The sequence below is a fragment of the Pelobates fuscus genome, chromosome 5 (assembly GCF_036172605.1).
Source record: "Pelobates fuscus isolate aPelFus1 chromosome 5, aPelFus1.pri, whole genome shotgun sequence".
NCBI lineage: Eukaryota > Metazoa > Chordata > Amphibia > Anura > Pelobatidae > Pelobates > Pelobates fuscus.
Window position 1 is genome coordinate 366,205,902 of NC_086321.1, and position 23,975 is coordinate 366,229,876.

The 23,975-nt window shown below is 43.1% G+C and overlaps 1 protein-coding gene and 1 long non-coding RNA gene across 3 annotated transcripts in view; one reads left to right on the plus strand and one right to left on the minus strand.

The window, feature by feature from the left end:
- SPAG9 (sperm associated antigen 9) overlaps nucleotides 1–16,274 on the minus strand; it is a 70,630-nt gene extending 54,356 nt beyond the window's left edge. For both annotated transcript variants that reach the window (XM_063456074.1, XM_063456072.1), the window contains exon 1: nucleotides 15,902–16,274. In XM_063456074.1, the coding sequence (XP_063312144.1) occupies nucleotides 15,902–16,201 (300 nt within the window). In that variant the 5' untranslated portion in view covers nucleotides 16,202–16,274. The remainder of the gene's footprint in view (nucleotides 1–15,901) is intronic.
- On the plus strand, nucleotides 3,931–23,504 carry LOC134611823 (uncharacterized). Its single transcript, XR_010090910.1, has 4 exons — nucleotides 3,931–4,072; nucleotides 4,215–4,293; nucleotides 9,720–9,870; nucleotides 23,434–23,504. It is a non-coding gene; the product is annotated as an uncharacterized LOC134611823 (long non-coding RNA).
- Nucleotides 23,505–23,975: the final 471 nt, after the last annotated feature.

A 23,975-nucleotide genomic window follows, 5' to 3' on the forward strand; every position in this document is an offset into this window, starting at 1 on the left:
TAACCATGCAGCTAAAAGCATAGCAGTTTCAGAGAAACTGCTATGTTTCACTGAGGGTTAATCCAGCCTCTAGCGGCTGTCTCACTGACAGCCGCTAGAGGAGCTTCCGCGATTCTAAGACACTGAACGTCCATAGGAAAGCATTGAGTAATGCTTTCCTATGGGCGGTTTGAATGTGCGCACGGCTCTTGCCGTGCATGCGCATTCGGAGCTGAGCGGCGGAGGGATCCCCAGCGCCAAGGGAGTCCGGCGCTGGAGAAAGGTAAGTGCTGAAGACACACACACACTCTCACGAACAGACGCATACACACTAGCTAACAGACACACACATTTACTGACAGAGACACACTCAGCGACAGACATACATACACACTCACTTACAAAACATACACTCTCACTGACAAACACACACTTACTAACAAACAGAAAACAGACTCACTAACACAAACACACTCAGTAACACACTCACTGACACTCACTAGCAGACACACACTCACTGACACTAACACTAACACTCATAGTAACACTAACACACACACTAACACACACACTAACACACACACTAACACACACACTAACACACACACTAACACACACACTAACACACACTAACACACACACTAACACTAACACTAACACACACACTAACACACACACTAACACACACACTAACACACACACTAACACACACACTAACACACACACTAACACACACACTAACACACACACTAACACACACACTAACACACACACTAACACTAACACTCACAGTAACACTAACACACACACACTAACACTCAGAGTAACACTAACACACACACACACTAACACTCAGAGTAACACTAACACACACACACACTAACACTCACAGTAACACTAACACACACACACACTAACACTCAGAGTAACACTAACACACACACACACTAACACTCACAGTAACACTAACACACACACACACTAACACTCAGAGTAACACTAACACACACACACACTAACACTCACAGTAACACTAACACACACACACTAACACTCAGAGTAACACTAACACACACACACACACACACACACACTAACACTCAGAGTAACACTAACACACACACACACACTAACACTCACAGTAACACTAACACACACACACACTAACACTCAGAGTAACACTAACACACACACACACACTAACACTCACAGTAACACTAACACACACACACACTAACACTCAGAGTAACACTAACACACACACACACTAACACTCACAGTAACACTAACACACACACACTAACACTCAGAGTAACACTAACACACACACACACACACACACACTAACACTCAGAGTAACACTAACACACACACACACACACACACACTAACACTCAGAGTAACACTAACACACACACACACACTAACACTCACAGTAACACTAACACACACACACACTAACACTCAGAGTAACACTAACACACACACACACACTAACACTCACAGTAACACTAACACACACACACACACACTAACACTCACAGTAACACACACACACACACACTAACACATTTTTTTTTTTATTATTTAATCCCCCCAGACTCCTTACCTTTTGGAGTGCTGAGGGGATTCCCTGGGGTCCAGTGGTGCTGCTGGGCTCCTGGGGGGCCGGTCACCCGGCGGGCAGGCAGGCAGGCTGGCCGGTGCGCGAGGGAGCACTCTCCCCTGAGTGCTTCCTCTTCAGCTCACTCGCGCGCCGCGTACTGATACCGGCGCACTGGCGTACTGATACCGTACTGATACCGTCATCTTCCGGCTCCGGTATCAGTGCGGTGCGCGAGGGAGCTGAAGAGGAAGCACTCAGGGGAGAGTGCTCCCTCGCGCACCGGCCAGCCTGCCTGCCCGCCGGGTGTAAGCAGGGCCAGCCTTGGGGGGCCCCCCAAGGAGAAGAGGCTGGCCCTGTGCCACTGCCCCATCCCTACCCGGTCTGCCTGCCCGGCCACGCTACATTCTGTGACCGGCAGGAGGGGAGCGCATCCCCTCCTGCCGGTCACCCTGTAATTGCGGCCCGGGCTGGTGCACACTAGGCGGCCGCGCACCGGCCACCTAGTGTGCCGGCCCACCGGGAAATTTCCCGGTGTCCCGGTGGGCCAGTCCGGCCCTGCATGGGAGATGTAGTCAACAACATCTGGATTGCCAAAGGTTTCCTACTCCTATCTTAGTGTTCCTTCAAGGGAAACTATAGTCACCAGAACAACTACAGCTTAATTAGATCTGGTGAGTATAGTCAGTCCCTGCAGTTATTTTGTAGTAGATTGAAGATTGGCAAGGACAGTGTTTGGCTTTGTCCCTAGCCCACTTCCTTGGCTGAGAGCATCGGAATTGACAAGCCCAGCCAATCCAATGCTTTCCTGTGGAAAAACATTGTGATTGTCTGAGGTCATCACTTCTGATGATGTAAGCCAAAGAGGCAGATGAGGGGCAGGGCCAGTACCAGCAGACTGGAATAAAGGTAAGATTTTACTGTATTTAAGGAGGTGATGGGGGGGGCCAGATAGTGATTTTAACACTATAGGGTCAGGAATGAAAGTTTGTGTTCCTTTAATGTTGATAGGCAACAGCTTGCAGATGCTGCAGATCTCTTGCATGCAGCCGTTTCAATCCCTCCCCTTCTAAACCCGCCCAGACTTTCTGTGGCTGTCCAATCACAGACTTCCCAATGCATCTCAATGAGAAGTCTTTCGCAAGTCAGTTGCTCTGGGTGATTGCTGCCTCTAGAGTTCAGTGCAACTAAGCAAACCAAACCAGGAAGTAACAGGATCTGTCTGAATTTTATAATTGTTTGGGCTAAGTGTACACCCCTTTTTTTACTCTACTGTATAGCACTCCACTCCCATAGATATAGTTTTGAGCTTCTTAATCTCGAACATTGGTGACTATATTTTTTCTGTGTACATACTTTGTAGTGGGTAAGAGAGGAACTCACTAGAGTGTGTAGCGACTACTATCTAATTACTGTTTGAAGAACTTAAAGGGATCCTATAGTGCCAGGAAAACAAAAACGTCACTTAACTAAATCGATGTCCCTAGGCGCTGGGTCAGGTTCTGCCCACGCTCCTCCACCGCCGACGTCAGCCGGCAGAGGAGACCTAATGAGCATTCGCAGCAATGGCCGCCCCCGCGCATTAGACCTCCCCATAGGAAAGCATTGGTCAATCCTTTCCTATGGGGAAAATCTGGCGCTGGAGGTCCGTGAGGACGTCCAGCGAGGGATAACGGACCAAAAGTCAGTTTGGATTCCGGAAGCCCTCTAGTTCTCTGGAACTGCAATGTTTTACATTGCAGCACTAGGTGCAAAAAGGTCACAGCACCCAGACTACTTCAATTAGCTGAAGTGGTTTGGGTGCCGACAGTGTCCCTTTAAGCGCACTACTTACAATTACTGTTGCTGGTTTACAGGACCGGTTGTCTGCGTGACAGTCAAGGGGGTTTAATATAAAACTAAAATTCAATTGTGCCAACTTCCACTGAAATCTACACTTTTTGCAAAATGAAGGGGGGAAAAAAAACAACAACAACAAAAACAGGACACACTATTCACACACAGCAATTTAGAAAGCTAAACTTCTCTAAAGAGTCCCCTAAAAAAGTTAAATATGGCATAGTTTAAAATAGTTTAACCTCATCATTTGCAATTGTGCACAATTCATGGCTTAGTGTGTGCATGGTTAGGATTGCTGGGGAATGGCATCACAAGTCACACTGACCAGTTTTTAGTTTCTAGCTGTATGTGTCCCCTTTCCTTTCCCAGATGGCAGAGGGGTCAGCAATACGGGCATCAGATGAACAAGCGATGACCCCATAGCATTCTCTGGAAACACCCAGACACACAGAAGCTGTGCTGGGCTGTTCTTCACCCTTTGTGTTTAGTGCCCTGTCATCAGCTAAAATCACTGCCAGCACCATCCCCACTTCCTCCCCTGCGTCTGGCTCACAGTCTCCATCACAAACCCCCTCGTCTGTGGCCATTCTTTCATCCAACGAACACCTGTTCTCCCTCAGTTTATCGCCCACTATCTGTCTGAAATCTGGGGTAACTAAACATTTTATTTACATGTAACCAGTCTCTTTGTCCTAGCAATTAGCAGCACATATCCTGCATAAACAGTGTACTAACAAACTCCCATGTTCATATAAAATATTATGCCTCACCAACACTGTCCTCCGTGTTTAAGGTGCCATCCTCGCGACATCGGCAAACGGACAGCAAACTACACTGCATTGCTGGGGGAAGCCTTTTGAAGAAGCGGTCAGGTACCTCACTTTATACATTGTATCTATATTAAACCATAATGCACTGCTGGGTCCATTCAAACTAAAAGTTTTAGTGTTACCCACAGTGCATCGTAGTATCTAGTATGTAAATTATATACAAACACAAAACATGTGTATGCACATGCAAACATACACACAAACATTGTAAGTTTGAAAATGTGTACACAGATACTCATTCATTGTGTCATTTCCCTTTAGATAATTACATTCTCCAGCTTTCTGTGTTTATAAAATATAAAAGGACACACACACACACACTCACTCGCTCTATTTGGCAACCTTGATGCTTGCGCAATATATTTCCCCAAGATGTTCAGCCAACCTAAAGAACACATGTTGAACACACAAGCATCGGGGTCCAAATGTAACAATATATATATCTAGCTATGGAACATTAAACTACTGTCCATAATTTGACAGCAAAAGGAGTAATACATGGAAATAACCTCTTGTTGAGTTTTATGGCATTTTTAAACTACATCATGTGAAAATTTACCCTCTTACCAACACTTCAAGTTGTCAAATAGTTTATAAATGTCTCCCGAACCCAGAGATTATAGCGTTAAGGATTAAGCTAGTGGAGGGGTTAATGATTGTGTAGAGTAAATGTTTAGTATGTTTAAGGTGAGGATGTTACGATTACCCTAGTTGTGCCCAAGATTAGTGGGATTTACAGAGCTGCAGAGTATGTGAGATAGAGAATATACAGATTTCCATGAGCAGAGGCAACAAGATTAATAAAGCATATCTACCAATATGTAAAATGGACCAAGAGGGACACTTTAATTTTATGAGGGGGGTGGGGGGGGGGGGGTATGCCCATAGGCAGGGCTGTTGAGAAATGTTAACTTACTAATAATTCCTGCATTATGAATTTATTTAAAATAAGAACAAATGTTATCTTTGCACAAACCGATTTCTAAAAACACATTTATTGTAGTTTAAAGGCACCTTACTGGCAGTATTATTGATGTGGAGTACTAGAATAGATTCTATGATACATTTAGACACACCAAGAATACTGAGCTCCTACAAAACAGGGACTTTAGATTTTAAGAAAGAAAGAAAAAAAAGGGGGGGGGGGAGGAGGAGGGCGACAGATGGATTTTTGCCTGAAAACAGGAACTGTCCCACTTAAATAGAGACTGTTGGGAGATATGATAACAGATTAACATTTAGTATTTGGAATACGGTCTATTGCCAAGTCTCTCCTAATATAATCATGTGATCACAAGGGAGGAAATTCCTTTAACACATCTCTGCCTACCAGTGCGAGGGGTGGGGTGGGGAACTGTATTGCTGGAATTTTCAGATTCCCAGACAGAGCCTTGTATTTTAACCTAAACTGTGCTGGCTGCTTAAAAAAAAATGAAAAAAAAGGAAGAAGAAAAAAGCCCGTTAGGCATGAAATAATTAAACATCATTGCTGGAGCCTACATGTTCTGCCAAACTAAAGTGATTTACACCCATGTATGCCTTCTTGGGTAACAGAAATAACACGTTTGCAAAGTACATAACTGCCAATTATGTCTGCTGTAACAATCTGGTGCATGGCTCAGCAATACAAGTGTCCCTTTAAATGTATCATGTTAAAGGTGTAAAGGTTTCAACACAAAGTTTTATGATGGTACAACTCCCTCCATTATCTGCACTGTGACTTAAAGTCCATAAATGACTAAATCAGTGATGTCATTTGTCTTAGAAAAGGGCAGAAGCAATCTTTTCTACTGATTTCCAATCGCAGCTTTGAGTAATTGTGGAGTTAAAAATCCTTCACAAGTCACATGAATGGTGATAAGATAAAGCAGAATATAAAGAAAACAGAACAAAGTCGTTTTCTGCTAAAGAGACATTTTTTTTTTATATTTATCTAACAGGGGAAACAAACTAAAAGTAAAACAGGCATATAATCCTTCTATTCTGTGAATAATATGGCATGCGCCACCCAGACGCCTGTAACGAGAAACTTCATTTATTTTTAATGGATAGATTAACTAGCTGCCTTGTATTATATTCACACAAAAGAAAGATCTCTCATTGTAGTGGCAGATAACCCTACGGTTTGTCTACAGTCATCACACTTGACTGGCTGCAAAAGTACACATGGTAACATATCAGCGCTACGGAATCTGATGGCGCTATATAAATAATAATAAATGTCGTTCCAGAATCATACCACTACAATTACCTCTGGTGGTTATGGTACATCATCATAACCACTACAGTCCTGAGTGCCCTGGCACTGTCCCGATAAGTGGTCAAACAGTCTTAGAATGGCATGACAACATACTTGGATCTACCAAGGACAAACGCCACTTGCGGGTTTTTTTTGGGGGGGGTGGGGGGGTGAGGGGGGGTGGTTGCAGGAGAATTCAAACTTCACTGCAGTGGTAAAGCCTTGCAAACACAGAGCCACACAATGAGCGTGTCCTACATAGCTCTGTAAAGCGAACTGGATTCTTCTGCAGAAGAGACCTGTAGCAGGGCTGCGGTCGCAATATCCTGGAAGAACAGTGGTAAGTTGTTGAACCCTAGTAAAAAAAAAAAAGGCTTCGACTGTACATGTGGGACAGCGTCAGGACTGTCCTCAAACCATGTACACTAGAGCAGGCCGTATTGGTTATGGCGCTTTGAGTGTTCATTTAAATGGGCAATTACCGGTATCTAGAACTGGATAGGAAATTGAGGATTTTATACATACATTAGCTAAACTGGACAAATAGCTTGTTGGAGAACTTTGGTCTAAAATATGCAATAACCTAAAGATCAGCAAATAACCCCGTTCAGATATAGTATGGTTTAAATTAAAGCAGAGCTTTACATTTAACAGACTGTATAATAAGGTTAGATCTGGATACCACTGGAGAGATTGATAATCACATGTTTCCCACATGGAGTCGACGTGTCTTTGGCACACAGTCTGTGAAGGCACTTATTCTAAAACAATTCCTCAACTTTGCTTTAAAGTTTAGAATGCCTCTAACCTTTTATAGTGAATTAGGCTTTAGTTAGCTACTGGTCCTCTCTTACAAAAATGGACAGAAAACAAAGATCTTATTACTAAACAGCAAATTTTAGTGAACTGAACACACAATTACAAAATTAAAACCAAAATAGCTGGTTTGGGAGACAGACAGTTTCTGCTAGAGACAACGTTGCAGTGGAGGTACGGATGGGGGCCCAGCAGGCCCCAAATAGTAAGTAAAACTGATTGACTAGTTACATTAGGGATCATAACTGTTATTGTGTGCTGTAGTGGTTATGGTATTTGGAGTATTCATTTAACAAATTTCAGATTTAGTAAATAACCCCGATACAACTGAATCCAAAGAAGTTACTTGCCCTATTTCCTCTGTACTTTAGTATTTTAAGGTCAATCCATACAGAAAGAGAAAAGGCAAAGAAATGGAATTTTGAGAGGAAATGTTTAGTTTAACAGGATGCTGGAGAGGAAACCAAACCACTCCCAAATCGGTTTACAAGAAAAAGAAGGGAGGATAAATAGCACTTCACCGAGACGCAACGCTCACAATGCCCCCAACCATAAAAACAAAGGGGCAATAATGCACATAAATCCATCTTTTACATGGCCCAAACCACTTACTGCAAAGCAGGTAGATTGCAGTGCAAGAACAGTACCACAACTACATGTTTCACTGCATCACACTCAGCTAAGAATTTCCCCCACCAATATGGAGCTATATTCAGTCAATATATCCACCAGTCATCATAAGATTGGCCCCAAACAATCCATTGTCTTGGAAAATCCCAGGCTGCACATGTCCTATTGACTGTTGAATACCATCACCAACCACCAAAGACGATCACCTTGATCAGGGTTAGTCACCTGCTGTTAAACATGTAGGAAAAGTTATTTTCAATGTTATGAACAATGTATATATCTCAAGACCGAGTGTAGAATGCATTTTATATTTGATATGAACAACGAAGTAAGACTCTCCTAGCAGGGCACAGGGTAATTCCGACCCCAAGCTTATAAGACACAATAACACCCTAGCACAGCACATATAACTAAAGGCAGCCATTCACTAGCTCAGCACCCACTGTGTTACGTTACACCAGCAGCGTTACTGCAGCTCACCTAGCGCCAGGGCTGCTGGCAAACAGGCTTGGAAAAGAAAGGAAAGAGGGTGGGCAGGGGAGGCTGCGGACACAAGGCAGGGAAAAGGCTGAAAACTGGAAAAAAGAATTATAAAAAGAGCACACAGAGGATAAAGAAAAGAAACAGAGAAATGAATTAAGAGTTCTACGTATAACAATACAGTAAGTAAAGGTCAGCACCTAGCAGACTTTGCAGAATGCAAAATCCAAAAAACAAAAACATCCGAAAAATATACGAAATGTTTCGCTATCACTGCAGGCACTAAGAAAATGTGGACCGCCTGTGATTCAGGGTTATAAATGTGGCTTTATTCATTCACTAAACACGGAACTGTAGTGAAGTACAAAACAACACAAAACAGACATATTAGGCCAAGTTGGCCAGACTGGGAATCCGTAACACATTGCCATGGTCATGGAGTATAATATTTTATCCTACAGTTAGAAATTCAACTTTCAAATCAGCGCTTGGTAAATGAACCCCTTCTTTTCTCTGATAATGAGGATGTGGCACAAACGCATACTGGCTTCAATGCCATCTGCGCAAACAGTGTCCCACATGGATCCAATACTAATCCCAACTGTCCTAAGGATTGCATTGGAAGTGTGATCATGAGCACCAGTAATGAATGCAGACACTTTACTAATTTTTCTTGTAATAAGATTATTCAAAGACTACGGATTCAGTGAGCAATATAAGCTGTCCGACACCGAAACATCCATTTAAAAGACAGGTAGATAAATAAATAAATGTTGGCCTGTCTTCCCCTTTAAGAGCCATAAAGCACTTTTGTTCAACAGATAGATAGTTCTGGATTCCGCAGCTCTATGTTCCTCTCCCACCTCACTACAGTGCGAGTACATTTCACACCCAGTTTCAGCTCTGGCCTTATTTTAGAGTTAACTATGTCTATTAAAAACAGTCTCTCCTAATGGATTACTCAGCACACAAAATTAAAAAACCACAATCTATTAACAGGCACTGCCCAGCCCAAAAACCCAGATACAAACTGGTTTACAAGAAAAGTCACCATTTCACATACATCATAAAATGTGTAGTTAAAACATACACCTATCCTGCACAACTTTATACTAATTGCAACCATCTGTTACTTTTAAACTAATTTAAAGAGATATCAAATGCCATAACCACCACAGCACACTGCAGTAGTTATGGTGCCAGGAACCCCGTGACTCAGCCTGCCAGTAAACTGAACGCTTTTACATAGGTGAAACTTTTATGAAATGACACGGGCTTTATGACATTATGTCTTATCCTGCAGGAAGAAGCCATTAGAAGATGGATACACCATGGTGATAATGGAACACACATGGTCATCACAAGACTGAACATTTGGCACAGGCAGGATGCATTCACGTGTAAACCACATTCTTTCTGCATTTTACAGCACAAATCGAGATATGTCAGATCAGGTAATGTACTACCAGTTCTCAGTTTTTGGTCCTTGGTTGGCAGGAGTGGAAACCATAGTGGACTTGTGCTACTGTCACCCATCCACTTCAAGTTTAAAATGTTGAGCATTCAGCGATACCTTGCTACACAGCACTGATTTAACAAGCCCCCCCCCCCCCCCCCTCCTCCCTCACATTGATGATATTTGACTCAATTGGATGCTTCTAAAAGAGAAGCAATGAGAACCTTTGGAGCACAGGAAGCAATTACTGTGTCAATCAAATGCTTCTCATGTAGAAGCACTCCATCCAGTACTTCTCTACGAGCAGTACTGGAAGCATTCAGCCACCAGTGAAGCATGTTTTATGACAAATGCAAACAATGCCACTTCTCAGAAATGCCAAAGTTTATTGGACATTATCTATGCATCAAAACCTCTCTATTAAGATGTAGATGTTTTGGTGCATGAAAAGCACTTTCAATTTAACTCTAGGCATCTTAGAGAAGGTGCGGAGAGAGAAGGTGGCACAGAAGAGGGATAGCTTCAGGTAAATGTATCTCCCCTGCACACATCCCTTATCAGATATCAGCATCCAGGAGACATGTCCTCCTTTTGCAAACAGAAAAGGCAGAGATACCACAGCTATCATATACCCAAGCCTTATTGCTTAGTGCCCAATTAAAGGACCACTCTAGGCACCCAGACCACTTCAGCTTAATGAAGTGGTCTGGGTGCCAGGTCCAGCTAGCTTTTACCCTTTTTTTTATAAACATAGCAGTTTCAGAGAAACTGCTATGTTTATTCTGAGGGTTAAGCCAGCCTCCAGAGCCTCTAGTGGCTGTCTCACTGACAGCCGCTAGAGGCGCTTGCGTGCTTCTCACTGTGAAAATCACAGTGAGAGCACGCAAGCGTCCATAGGAAAGCATTATGAATGCTTTCCTATGCGACCGGCTGAATGCGAGCGCGGCTCCTGCCGCGCATGCGCATTCAGCCGATGACGTCGCGAGGAAGAAGAGGAGGAGGAGTAGAGCTCCCCGCCCGGCGCTGGAGAAAGAGGTAAGTTTAACCCCTTCCTCCCCCCAGAGCCCGGCGGGAGTGGGTCCCTGAGGGTGGGGGCACCCTCAGGGCACTCTAGTGCCAGGAAAACGAGTATGTTTTCCTGGCACTAGAGTGGTCCTTTAATCCATATGTTTTTGCAGGTCCAAACACACTTTGTGTTTAATATAAAACTTTACATCTGGCTGTGCCTGGACGATATACAATTTACTTTTACAAAGTTAATTAACAGGGCTAAAATGATGCTTCCATTGCCAAGTACGAAAAACAGAGGATTGTGTAACTTTCTTGTATCAATATTCCTACAAGTGGGCAATCATAAATGAATCTTATTGAAAGACTGGGCTTATTCATTAAAACTAAAATTCTGGAAAACTGACAAAAGAAATTGCAAATTTTAGGCCACAATAAGAGTATAAAAATACAGAAAAATAAACGATTTTCCGATTTTAGTTTAACATTAACAATTTTCTTGTTAATTTTCCCACAGTTATAGTTAAGAGAATAATACCCATTAGCATCTCACTGGCAAATAAAATAACAGCTGTGGCAATACACTAGTAACCCAACAGGTGTTATCTTTGGAAACAGCACTTAAACAGCTTGGGGCTACATAGCAAAACAGACACTGCTTCATCGTGACTTTTAGGGATATGGATATACCTATATGAAATAGCACCCATGCCAGTCTAAGCTGTTTTAATGCCACATGACATTAAAGTTTGCAATCATAGTTTTAATCAGATCACTGGACAGAGATTCAATTGGGATCCTTCACTATCACTCCATAAGCAACAAGCAACAATATGCACTGGGCAAATTTTGCTTATGACCAATTGATTTGTTGAATCAATGATGTCAAAGGAATGAAACCTTGAATCCTACAAAGTTTGTATAACTGCCTTTAACCCCTTAAGGACCAAACTTCTGGAATAAAAGGGAATCATGACATGTCACACATGCCATGTGTCCTTAAGGGGTTAAAAGATCCTTAACTCATAATCTACATTTAGGTGGGTTCCAGCACCCATTGTAGTTAATCTTTTTATAAAGTATATTGTGCAGAGCCATACAATAGCCAACATTCCTGCTAAGCATGGACATAAGGAAAAGTACAAGAGATAAAGCATTAAAGCACCTGTCTTTTATTAATCCTGACCTACATATTTTATAGCACAAGACAATCCAATAGCTTTGTTGGATGAAATGGGCTCTGGCTTGTATTAGGCTACATGCCTTTCTCCAGCTTTAGCGTTTTACATCAGTACCAGTAAGCAGGCCATAAGGAATAAACATCCACATGTTTTCTAAATGTCTGGGTACAGAGACAAAAAAAAAAAAAAGGAAATCAATTTGAAAGCTGCTGCAAGCAGTTACCTGCAGAGCTACATGCATTATGTCAGCACTGGACAGCTCCTGATTGTAAAGAGGTTCAGCAGCAGTTATGAGTCCAATTCTACAATCTCTATCCAAAATGGGATTGTAAGGGATTCTCAGTCTAGATTAGCATATAAATAGAAAGTTGACCTACTGCAGTCTATAAGAAAAGGAACTAATTCACTGGTGGAGACAAAAAAAAAAAAAAAAATCGGTCAAAAATTAGTCCTGGTTTCGCCATGGAGTAAACATTTTTAATAAATCCCTGCTGGCGTCTATCTTTTAAAGTTTTACATTAAATGTATTGTTCCCTACATTATGTTCTACAGATGATCCTTACTGTGTATAGTTTGCAGGGACCCTTATTGTCTGAGGCGACCAGGACATGATGGGTTGCAGTATATTGGGGCTACTCGTGGTTCAGAAAACTCTTTGGAGATTGCTGGCATATAGAAGATGTCCAATATACTGGAGGTACTCGTGTATGAAGGATAGTCAGTATACAAGAGCCCTCAAGCACAAACTACAAGTCTCCAGGGTAAAGAGAATGCTCAGTGTATGGGGAATTCCGGGGTAGAGTAGGTAGGGATCGTTGTATAATGGGTTGCCTGACTCCGTGCATAAGAGGTTCCTATACTTAGGGGTCCTTATCCTCTGTGTTCAGTAGGAACCAATAGTAAGGAGTTGCCCAGTGCATGGAGCCCCCAGAGGTCCATGAATCTGGAAGGAGCCGCTCAATATTGAGGTACTGAATATCCAGGGGTCAGAATAATTCAGTACATAAGAGACAATATTGAAGATGGCAACTGTATGATTGTCTACATTGTGCATTACATTTGATATAAAAATAAATAAATAAATAGAAGTGGTTGCGTGTTGTATGAAGGTGCATCGCAGCCCTTAAAGTTCAGAACACATGAGTTCCTCTTTGTAGAGGTACTTTTGGTACAAGTGTATAAATCTTCATAGTGAAGTACTCTCCACATAGGATACCCAATAGTGCATAGCTGACTTAGTATGGAGTTACTGTATGAGGGTCCACCCATGGTGCAATGGACACATAGTATGGAGGTACTCAATGTATGCAGGTCCCCCATAGTACATAGGAAACTTAGTATGGTGGTGCTCACTGCATTAGGATGCGCCATACTATTAGAAACATCCCTCACAGTACATAGGAGACTTAGTACAAAGGTCCCCCACAGTGAGCACAACACTTGGTATGGAAGTCCTTATTGTGGGAGTATGAGACTTAAAGGACCACTCTAGTGCCAGGAAAGCATACTCGTTTTCCTGGCACTAGAGTGCCCTGAGGGTGCCCCCACCCTCAGGGACCCCCTCCCGCCCGGCTCTGGAAAGGGGAAAGGGGTAAAAACTTACCTTTTTCCAGCGCTGGGCGGAGAGATCTCCTCCTGCTCTCCTCCTCCGATCCTCCTCTTCTCCTCCCCGTCGGCTGAATGCGCACGCGCACAAGAGCTGCGCGCGCATTCAGCCGGTCACATAGGAAAGCATTCACAATGCTTTCCTATGGACGCTGGCGTGCTCTCACTGTGAAAATCACAGTGAGAAGCACGCAAGCGCCTCTAGCGGCTGTCAATGAGACAGCCACTAGAGGACATAGGGGGAAGGCTTAACCCATTCATAAACATAGCAGTTTCTCTGAAACTGCTATGTTTCTGAAAAAATGGGTTAACCCTAGAAGGACCTGGCACCCAGACCACTTCATTAAGCTGAAGTGGTCTGGGTGCCTAGAGTGGTCCTTTAATACAATAATGTTCACTGTATGACGGTACAGTACTCCAAAGTACTTACAAGTTAGTATAAGGGAGAGCACTGTATAATGGTCTGCCATAGTACAGAGAAGTGTTAGTAAGAGGGCCCTTCATATTACATAGAATATTTAGTAAGGGGAAACTTGGCATATGAAAGTCCTCCATAGTACATAGAAGAGTTAGTAGGGGGAACTCTACTAGTTCCTCTACTAGTGCAATAAGGGTGTTAGTTTAGAGTACTCATTATAATGGGGGCTAGTTTGGGGTCTTGGTACAATGGGGGTTATTATTGGGGGGGTAAATTCTATAGCAGGAGGTCCCCTGTCAGTATGTGTCACTCCTCCAAGGATAGTGGGGGTTAGGAGGAGGTCCCTTGTCAGTATGTGCCCCCCCTCCCAGGTTAGTGTGGGGTCCTCAGTATAATGGGAGTTATTATGATATATATTAGGGGGTCTCTCTCAGTATGTGCCCCCTCCTGAGTTAGTTGGGGGTAGTCAGTATAATATAATCGGGGTGATTATCAGGGGATAGACTAATATATATATTAAATATATATATTAGGGGGTCCCCTGTCAGTATGTCTTCCCCCCCCTTCCAGGTTAGTGAGGGGTATTCAGTATAATGGGGGTTATTATTAGGGGGGTCTCCTGTCAGTATGTGCCCCCCCTCCCAGTTTAGTTGGGGGTAGTCAGTATAAGGGGGGCCCCCCTGTCAGTATGTGCCACCCCGGGTTAGTTGGGGGTACTCAGTATAATGGGGGTTATACTATATAGGGGGGGTACCCTGTCAGTATGTGCCCCCCTCCCTGGTTAGTTGGGGGTACTCAGTATAATGGGGGTTATACTATATAGGAGGGGGGTTCCCGGTCAGTATGTGCCCCCCCAGGTTAGTTGGGGGTACTCAGTATAATGGGGGTTATACTATATAGGGGGGGTACCCTGTCAGTATGTGCCCCCCTCCCTGGTTAGTTGGGGGTACTCAGTATAATGGGGGTTATACTATATAGGAAGGGGGGTCCCCTGTCAGTATGTGCCCCCCCTCACTTGGTTAGTGGGGGGGGGGTTGAGGGGGGATACTCAGTATAATGGGGGTACACTATATTGGAGGAGGGGGGTCCCCTGTCAGTATGTGCCCCCCTCCCTGGTTAGTGGGGGGTACTCAGTATAATGGGGGGTACACTATATTGGAGGAGGGGGGTCCCCTGTCACTATGTGCCCCCCTCACGGGTTAGTTGGGAGTACTCAGTATAATGGGGGGGTTATACTATATTGGAGGGGGGGTCCCCTGTCAGTATGTGCCCCCTTACCTGGTTAGTTGGCAGTATACTATATAGGAGGGGGGTCCCCTGTCAGTATGTGCCCCAGTCCTTGGTTAGTGGGGGTTATACTATATTGGAGGGGGGGGTCCCCTGTCAGTATGTGCCCCCTACCCTGGTTAGTTGGCGGTATACTATATAGGAGGGGGGTCCCCTGTCAGTATGTGCCCCCCTCCCTGGTTAGTGGGGGTTATACTATATAGGAGGGGGGTCCCCTGACAGTATGTGCCTCCCTGGTTAGTTGGCGGTATACTATATAGGAGGGGGGTCCCCTGTCAGTATGGGCCCCCCTCCCTGGTTAGTGGGGGTTACACTATATTGGAAGGGAGGATGTCCCCAGTCACTATGTTCCCCCCTCCCGGGTTAGTTGTGGGTACTCAGTATAATGGGGGGGGGGTTATACTATATAGGAGGGTTCCCCTGTCACTATGTGCCCCCCTCCGTGGTTAGTTGGCGGTATACTATATATGAGGGGGTCCCCAGTCACTATGTGCCCCCCTTTCCCCCCGGTCCATGTGAGAGCCCCCCACCTCCTCGGCGTGTTTGCGGAGGGCCTTCTCCCGCTCGTACTGGGTGATGAGCTGCTCGTTGTCCTCTTTGAGGAGCTCCAGCTCCACCTCGTGCTCCTGGTTGTCTGCGAACACGGAGTCCAGGTTCTCCAGCACGGCCACCACCAGCGGCATCAGCTCCTTCACCACCTCCTCGTCATACTGGGCGATCAGCCGCTCGAACTCGCGGTAAATGGAGCCGGCCAGGCCCGACACCCGCTCCGACATGACAGCCGAGCTGCCCGGCTCCTCCTGGTACACCATGCCGTCCTCCAGCTCCATGGCACCGGCTGCAGGACTGCGCTTAGTCCCCGGCCTGAGCTTCCTTCAGGGACAGGGCCCCGCCATCGGCAGTGACGTCACCGGGCGGGGAGAGGAGGAAAAAATGTCAATAAGAAAATCCTCCTCCTTCAAATATAAATAATAAAATCCTCCTCCTTCACCAAATAATACCTCCTCCTTCAATAATAATAATAATACCTCCTCCTTCACTGAGAATACCTCCTCCAAATAATAATAATAAGAAGAAAATCCTCCTCCTTCAAATATCAATAATAAAATCCTCCTCCTTCACTGAGAATACCTCCTCCTTCAATAATAATAATACCTCCTCCAAATAATAATACCTCCTCCAAATAATAATAATAATACCTCCTCCTACAAGACACAAAGTACCTCCTCCTTCAATAATAATACCCTCCTCCTTCAATATTAATACCTCCTCCTCCACCATTAGTAATACCTCCTCCACCAATAATAATACCTCCTCCTTCACCATTAGTAATACCTCCTCCACCAATAATAATACCTCCTCCACCAATAATAATACCTCCTCCTTCACCATTAGTAATACCTCCTCCACCAATAATAATACCTCCTCCTTCACCATTAGTAATACCTCCTCCACCAATAATAATACCTCCTCCACCAATAATAATACCTCCTCCTTCACCATTAGTAATACCTCCTCCACCAATAATAATACCTCCTCCTTCACCATTAGTAATACCTCCTCCACCAATAATAATACCTCCTCCACGAATAATAATACCTCCTCCACCAATAATAATACCTCCTCCTCCAATAATAATACCTCCTCCTCCACCATTAATAATACCTCCTTCATCAATAATAGTACCTCCTTCTAGACATAAAGTACATCCTCCTTTAATAATAATATCCCCTTCTAGACACAAAGCACCTCCTTCACCAATAATAATACCTCCTTCATCAATAATAATACCTCCTTCATCAATAATAATACCTCCTTCTAGACATAAAGTACCTCCTCCTTTAATAATAATAATACATCCTCCTCCACCAATAATAATACCTCCTCCTTCAATAATAATACCTCCTTCTAGACACAAAGCACCTCCTTCACCAATAATAATACCTCCTCAATCAATAATAATACCTCCTTCATCAATAATAATACCTCCTTCATCAATAATAATACCTCCTCAATCAATAATAATACCTCCTTCATCAATAATAATACCTCCTTCATCAATAATAATACCTCCTTCTAGACATAAAGTACCTCCTCCTTTAATAATAAAACCTCCTCCTCCACCAATAATAATAATATATCCTCCTTCAATAATAATACCTCCTTCTAGACATATAGCACCTCCTTCACCAATAATAATAATAATATACCCTCCTTCAATAATAATACCTCCTTCTAGACATATAGCACCTCCTTCACCAATAATAATAATAATATACCCTCCTTCAATAATAATACCTCCTTCTAGACATATAGCACCTCCTTCACCAATAATAATAATACCTCCTCCTCCATCAATAATAATACCTACTTCAATAATACCTCCTTCTAGATATATAACATCTCCTCCACCAAATAATAATACCTCCTCCTCCATCTATAATAATACCTCCTTCAATAATTCCTCCTTCTAGATATATAGCATCTCCTCCACCAAATAATAATTCCTCCTTCTAGACATGTAGCACCTCCTCCACCAAATAATAATACCTCCTTCTAGACATGTAGCACCTCCTTCACTAAATAATAGGTCCTCCTTCAATAATAATACCTCTTCCTTCACCACTAATACCTCCTCCACCAAATAATACCTCCTCCTTCACATAGAATACCTCCTCCTTTAATAATAATACCTCCTCCACCAAATAATACTCCCTCCTTCAATAATAATACCTCCTCCTGTCACGCCACCCACCGGGCCCGCTCCTGTCAGCGAGCAGCATGGGTCCCGGCATCGTTGCGGCGGCATTCACACACACTAAGGGGAATGCCGCCGATCTCCTACCTGTTGGGTCCTCGCCTGCCTGGTTCGCTCATACCCGGTGGGCACGTCTCGATCTTGCGGCATTCCCACATGATAAAGGGAATGCCGCCAATCACTCACCAGTGGTGGCTTATCCTCTCTCAGTGGCCGGGTCTATATCATTAAAGACGACGGCCGCTGCAACTGTGTTTAACTTAAGGTTTTCTCTTTAACCCTTAAAGGGCCAGATCATAAAAAATTATGTGGGTGTGTTACACACACACGCATGGTCACATGTTTCCCTACAGTCTATCAGAGAACATCTCAAACTATTTAAACCTAGTTTGTCCATTTCTCTGTGCCCTGTCGTGGTTTCCATATTGGTTATCCGAGAGCGCGTTCCTTGTATTGATTTCTTGTGTATCTGACCTTGGCTTCCCTTTTTGACTATCCGATCTCTGTATTCCTTGACCTTTGGCTTGACTCCTGACTATCCTGATTTCTCCATTCCTTGACCTGTGGCTTGTGCATCGTTTGCATTATTTCTATGTCTTGTCTATACCCCGTCTTGTGTCCTTTTGCCTTTATACGTTAAATCCGGCCATTCTAAGGCCCGGTAATACGTCTTGGGTACTTTCTTATCATTTACTTAAGTTCTGCGTGTTGGGCATCTACAGTAATCCTGGCACCTGCTTTACATAGAATACCTCCTCCTTCAATAATAATACCTACTCCTCCACCAAATAACACCTCCTCCTTCACATAGAATACCTCCTTCACCAATACCTCCTTCTTCACATAGTATACCTCCTTCACCAATAATACCTACTCCTTCAATAATACAACACCTCCTTCACCAAGAAAACCACCTCCTTAAACACAAAATACCTCCTCTTTCACTAATTATAATACCTCCTTGTCAAGATAACCTCCTCCATGTAGACAAATAGAACCTCATCCTTAAGCACAAAATGCACCCCCTTCCTCAACAAAACCTCCTCCTTCACTAATACAGCACCCCCTTCCTCAACAAAACCTCTTCCCTCACTAATACAGCACCTCCTTCTCAACAAAACCTCTTCCCTCACTAATACAGCACCCCCTTCCTCAACAAAACCTCCTCCCTCACTAATACAGCACCCCCTTTCTCAACAAAACCTCCTCCTTCAATAATAAAACCTCCACCTTCTATACATAAAACACCACCTTCCCTGCAAAACCTTCTACTTAACTAACTATAGTACCTCCTTCAACACACATAGCACCTCCTTCACTAACAAAACCACCACCCTCAATAATTTTAACACATCCTTCCCATATAATACCTCCTCCTTCACCACATAAAATACCTATTCAAAAAACAAAACCTCCTCCTTAAATAATGATAGCAACTCATTCACCAACCAAACCTTCCCCTTCAACACAGAGTACCTCCTTCACATATACAACCTCCTCCTTAAATAGTTACAACACCTCCCCATCTAATACCTCCTCCTCATATAATACCTCCTCTCATTCACCACATACAGGTATAATACCTCTTAAAATAACAAAACCTGCTCCTTAAATAATGATAGCACCTTCTTCACCAACCAAACCTCCCCGTTCAACACAGAGTACCTCCTTCACATATAAAATCTCCTTCACATATACAACCTCCTTCACCAACCAAACCTCCTCTTTTAACACATATATCACCTCCTTCAATAATAAAATCTCCTCCTTCACCAAAAAATACCTCCCTCACCAATACAAGCACCTCATTCAATACTAAAACACCCTCCCTAGCTAAAAAGACCTCATCCTTTACTAAGTACACCTCCTTCACCAACTAAGCCTCCTCCTTCAATAAAATAGCACCTCCTTCAGTAACAAAACCTCATCCTTTACTAAAATAGCACCTCCTTCAGTAATTATACCTTCTCCTTTACTAATATCAGCACCTCCTTGAGTAATTATAATACATACTTCACTAACAAAACGTATCCTTCACTAAGACCAGCACCCCCACTAACAAAACTACTCCTTCTCTAATGATAGTACTTCCTTAACTAATGCAAGCACCTCCTTCACTAATTATAGGACCTCCTTCACCACATATAACACCTCCACTAACATCAACACCTCCTTCATTAATTATAGCCCCCTTCACCACATATAGCACCACCACTAATTATAGCCTCCTTCACCACATATAGCACCTCCACTAATTATAGGACCTCCTTCACCACATATAGCACCTCCATCATATCTTATAGCACCTCCACTAACATCAACACCTCCTTCACTAATTATAGCCCCCTTCACCGCATATAGCGCCTCCTTCACCACATATAGCACCTCCACTAATTATAGGACCTCCTTCACCACATATAGCACCTCCATCATATCTTATAGCACCTCCACTAACATCAACACCTCCTTCACTAATTATAGCCCCCTTCACCACATATAGCACCTCCACTAATTATAGCCTCCTTCACCACATATAGCACCTCCACTAATTATAGCCTCCTTCACCACATATAGCACCTCCACTAATTATAGGACCTCCTTCACCACACATAGCACCTCCATCATATCTTATAGCACCTCCACTAACATCAACACCTCCTTCACTAATTATAGCCCCCTTCACCACATATAGCACCACCACTAATTATAGCCTCCTTCACCACATATAGCACCTCCACTAATTATAGGACCTCCTTCACCACATATAGCACCTCCATCACTAATTATAGCCCCCTTCACCACATATAGCACCTCCACTAATTATTGGACCTCCTTCACCACACATAGCACCTCCATCATATCTTATAGCACCTCCACTAACATCAACACCTCCTTCACTAATTATAGTCCTCTTCACCACATATAGCACCTCTACTAATTATAGGACCTCGTTCACCACATATAGCACCTCCATCATATCTTATAATAACTCCTTCACTAATTATGTTCATAAAACCCCAGGTTACCAATGATCTTCCATCTTACCATCACCAATTCTAAGTGTATCAAGTTCTGGATCTGACCCAGGTACTGCAAGAGATAACTGCACGAATACAACTGCATGTCTAAAGTTAGGGCTTTTGATCCGGGAAACATTTCATTTAGAGTACCACTTGAAGAATCCAAAGTTGTGTTCTGCAAGTGTCAGTAAATTTACATTATTAAAAAGTTGTAATTATTGACCAGAAATATGAGATTGCCCTTCAATAAAAGTAGATGCACATCTCAAAGTAGACATGAGTCACTTTCCAGCCTTTCCTAGTGTGCCTGCCAATAACGCCTGTATATTAGTTGCTTTTGATATAATTAATGAACAAAAGCTTTTGGCACGTGCATGTATTTTGGGGACATACATAAATAAAATAAACTGTATTTTTTTAACATGCTGCATTAGAAAACATGGTAAGAAACAATATGATGCCTACACACAACATGATTACCAACAGCTACAGCTATGCAAATTTCTTAAAAAGAGCACCCAAATGTATTACAGGTTATTGTAGTGCTTATAGTGCAGGGAGTCTTTGGGTGCTCCCCTCCTGTTGTTTGTCTGTTTTCCAGTGAATTGATAGAAACCTGGGTTGGCCCATCTGCTGTCACAATGTTACATGTACAAATCAGACCAACTTTAGGCAGTAATGATTGGCTGAGGGCACCGGGGAACGTTCAGTGTTTTTATTGAATGATCTTTGTTGAATAATGTAAAGGCCAGTAGAGGTCATTCTTCAAATCCAGGAGAGCACCAGTTTTGTTAAATCACTCAAGAGCAGTTTGGCAAAAAACATGGAGGGGGAGGGTGGCAGCCAAAGACTGCACCATAACCACAACAGACAATGTCAAATAAACTTCAGCGTCATACATAAATGTACAATGGCGTAGTGTTTCTTTAACCCCTTAAGGACCAAACTTCTGGAATACAAGGGAATCATGACATGTCACACATGTCATGTGTCCTTAAGGGGGTTAAAGGGCACTTCTTCGAAATAGTACCTTTACTTGTTAATCCAGCTCATAATATCAATAAATGCACTGGCATTTATTGGTCATCAATAAACACACATTGGCATGTTGCAATAAATCATCAATGAACACACAATGATACAGTCCAGTCATTAATCAAATGATGTCTAGACTGTAAGCTCATTTGAGCAGGGCCATCATCTACCTATTGTTCCTGTGTCACGGTGTAATTGTTTCAATTATTGTAAATTCCGCCCCCCCCCCATATATCTATTGTTCCTGTGTCACTGTGTAATTGTCTCAATTATTGTAAATTCCTCCCCCCCCACCCCCCCGTTCATTATATTGTAAATCGCTGAGGAATTATTTGGCGCAAGATAACTACCAATGATAATAACTTGCTCTATCTTCCTGCTTTTATTCATAGCAAACATTACTGTGGCGGACCGCCTGGCACCCCGACCGGGTACCTCCGCCAATCGATGCTTCCTTAGTGCTTACCGAGTACCACAAGCACCACAGCCCCACTTCCAGCGTTACAGCTTGGTTGGGGTCTCCCTGTCCTCCAGCCATCCTGGACCCAAGACCAGGATCCAGTTTCCAGTGGGTAGACCTCTCCTCCAAGAGAGTGATTATAATCCCAGGGGAGTATAGTGATACAGCAATCCCCAGGGTAGATACAGCCATTTCCCCCACACATGAGATGAGACTCTATGTTGAGGATAAGCAGGAACTCCTTTATTGGCAGCCACAACTGGCCTTATATGCAGGTCTCCATGCAAGGAGCACTGCCCTCTGGACCTGAGACAATGACATTGGCTCTCAGGTCCAGGACACTCCCATACACAAATAAAATAATCCCTCCTCTGTGCCTGGAAGATAATTGGTTCAGGAACTGTACTAATCTAATCCAATTTCCAAGCACAGAAAAACATACTTTTTATCAGTACCCCGAAAGTACCCGCAAAACCCATGGAAACCCCTCAAAAGTTACATCCCCTGATAGCCCCAATCTGGGTGACCAACATATCCAAAAATCACGCATATCGGTTCAGGGGTTCAGGAATTTCCTGTTAGTCATAGGTTTGACCGACCGCACGGATGCTAACGGTCGGTAAGGCTCAGTAGTTTTTTTACAGGTTTCCCTGCAGGGCTCATAGTCTGTGGGCAGGAGGCTGGCAAGCAAGCTCCTCACGTGGAAAGGGGAGTTTGTCACAATTACATTTTGCATTTGTCTCTTAACGTCATCATGTAATCTGTTTGTTGTATTACTTTTTGTTCCAGTGAATAAAATGTGGCACACTCCAGCCCGGTGTTAAATCTACAGATGAACCCTGTAAGTACAAAAAAAGAAACTGCTTTTATTCTTCCCAGTCTGGCAAAAAATGCCTTTTCTCTTAAATGGTGAGGCTTTTCAAAGCCTCGATCAACAAGTGGTGAGCAACAGGTAACTAAGAAAGCCCAGAGAGGCCATGCATTGTTAAAAAAAAATTGTGACTTGTTTTCCTGCTTTCCCGAGAATTCAAGTCGTAAAAATATTTTAAAAAATACTTGGCCTCTCTGGGCTTCCATAGGTAATTAGTTTAGCTCAGTTTAGAATTTAAAACTGTTTACCATATAATAAAAAATAATGTTTTACAGCAGTGTAAGCTTATACAATACGAAAGGTTTATGTGTATAAAGCCTTTGGTAAAACACATTGATGGACAGGTAGACAATTTAAAAGCCTTCATTGTGATACTCGGGTGGAAACAATGTTAGGTTCAGTTTGCATGGGTGTTTAAATGGCCACAACACTTCGATACCACTCTCTTTAAGGGAAAAGT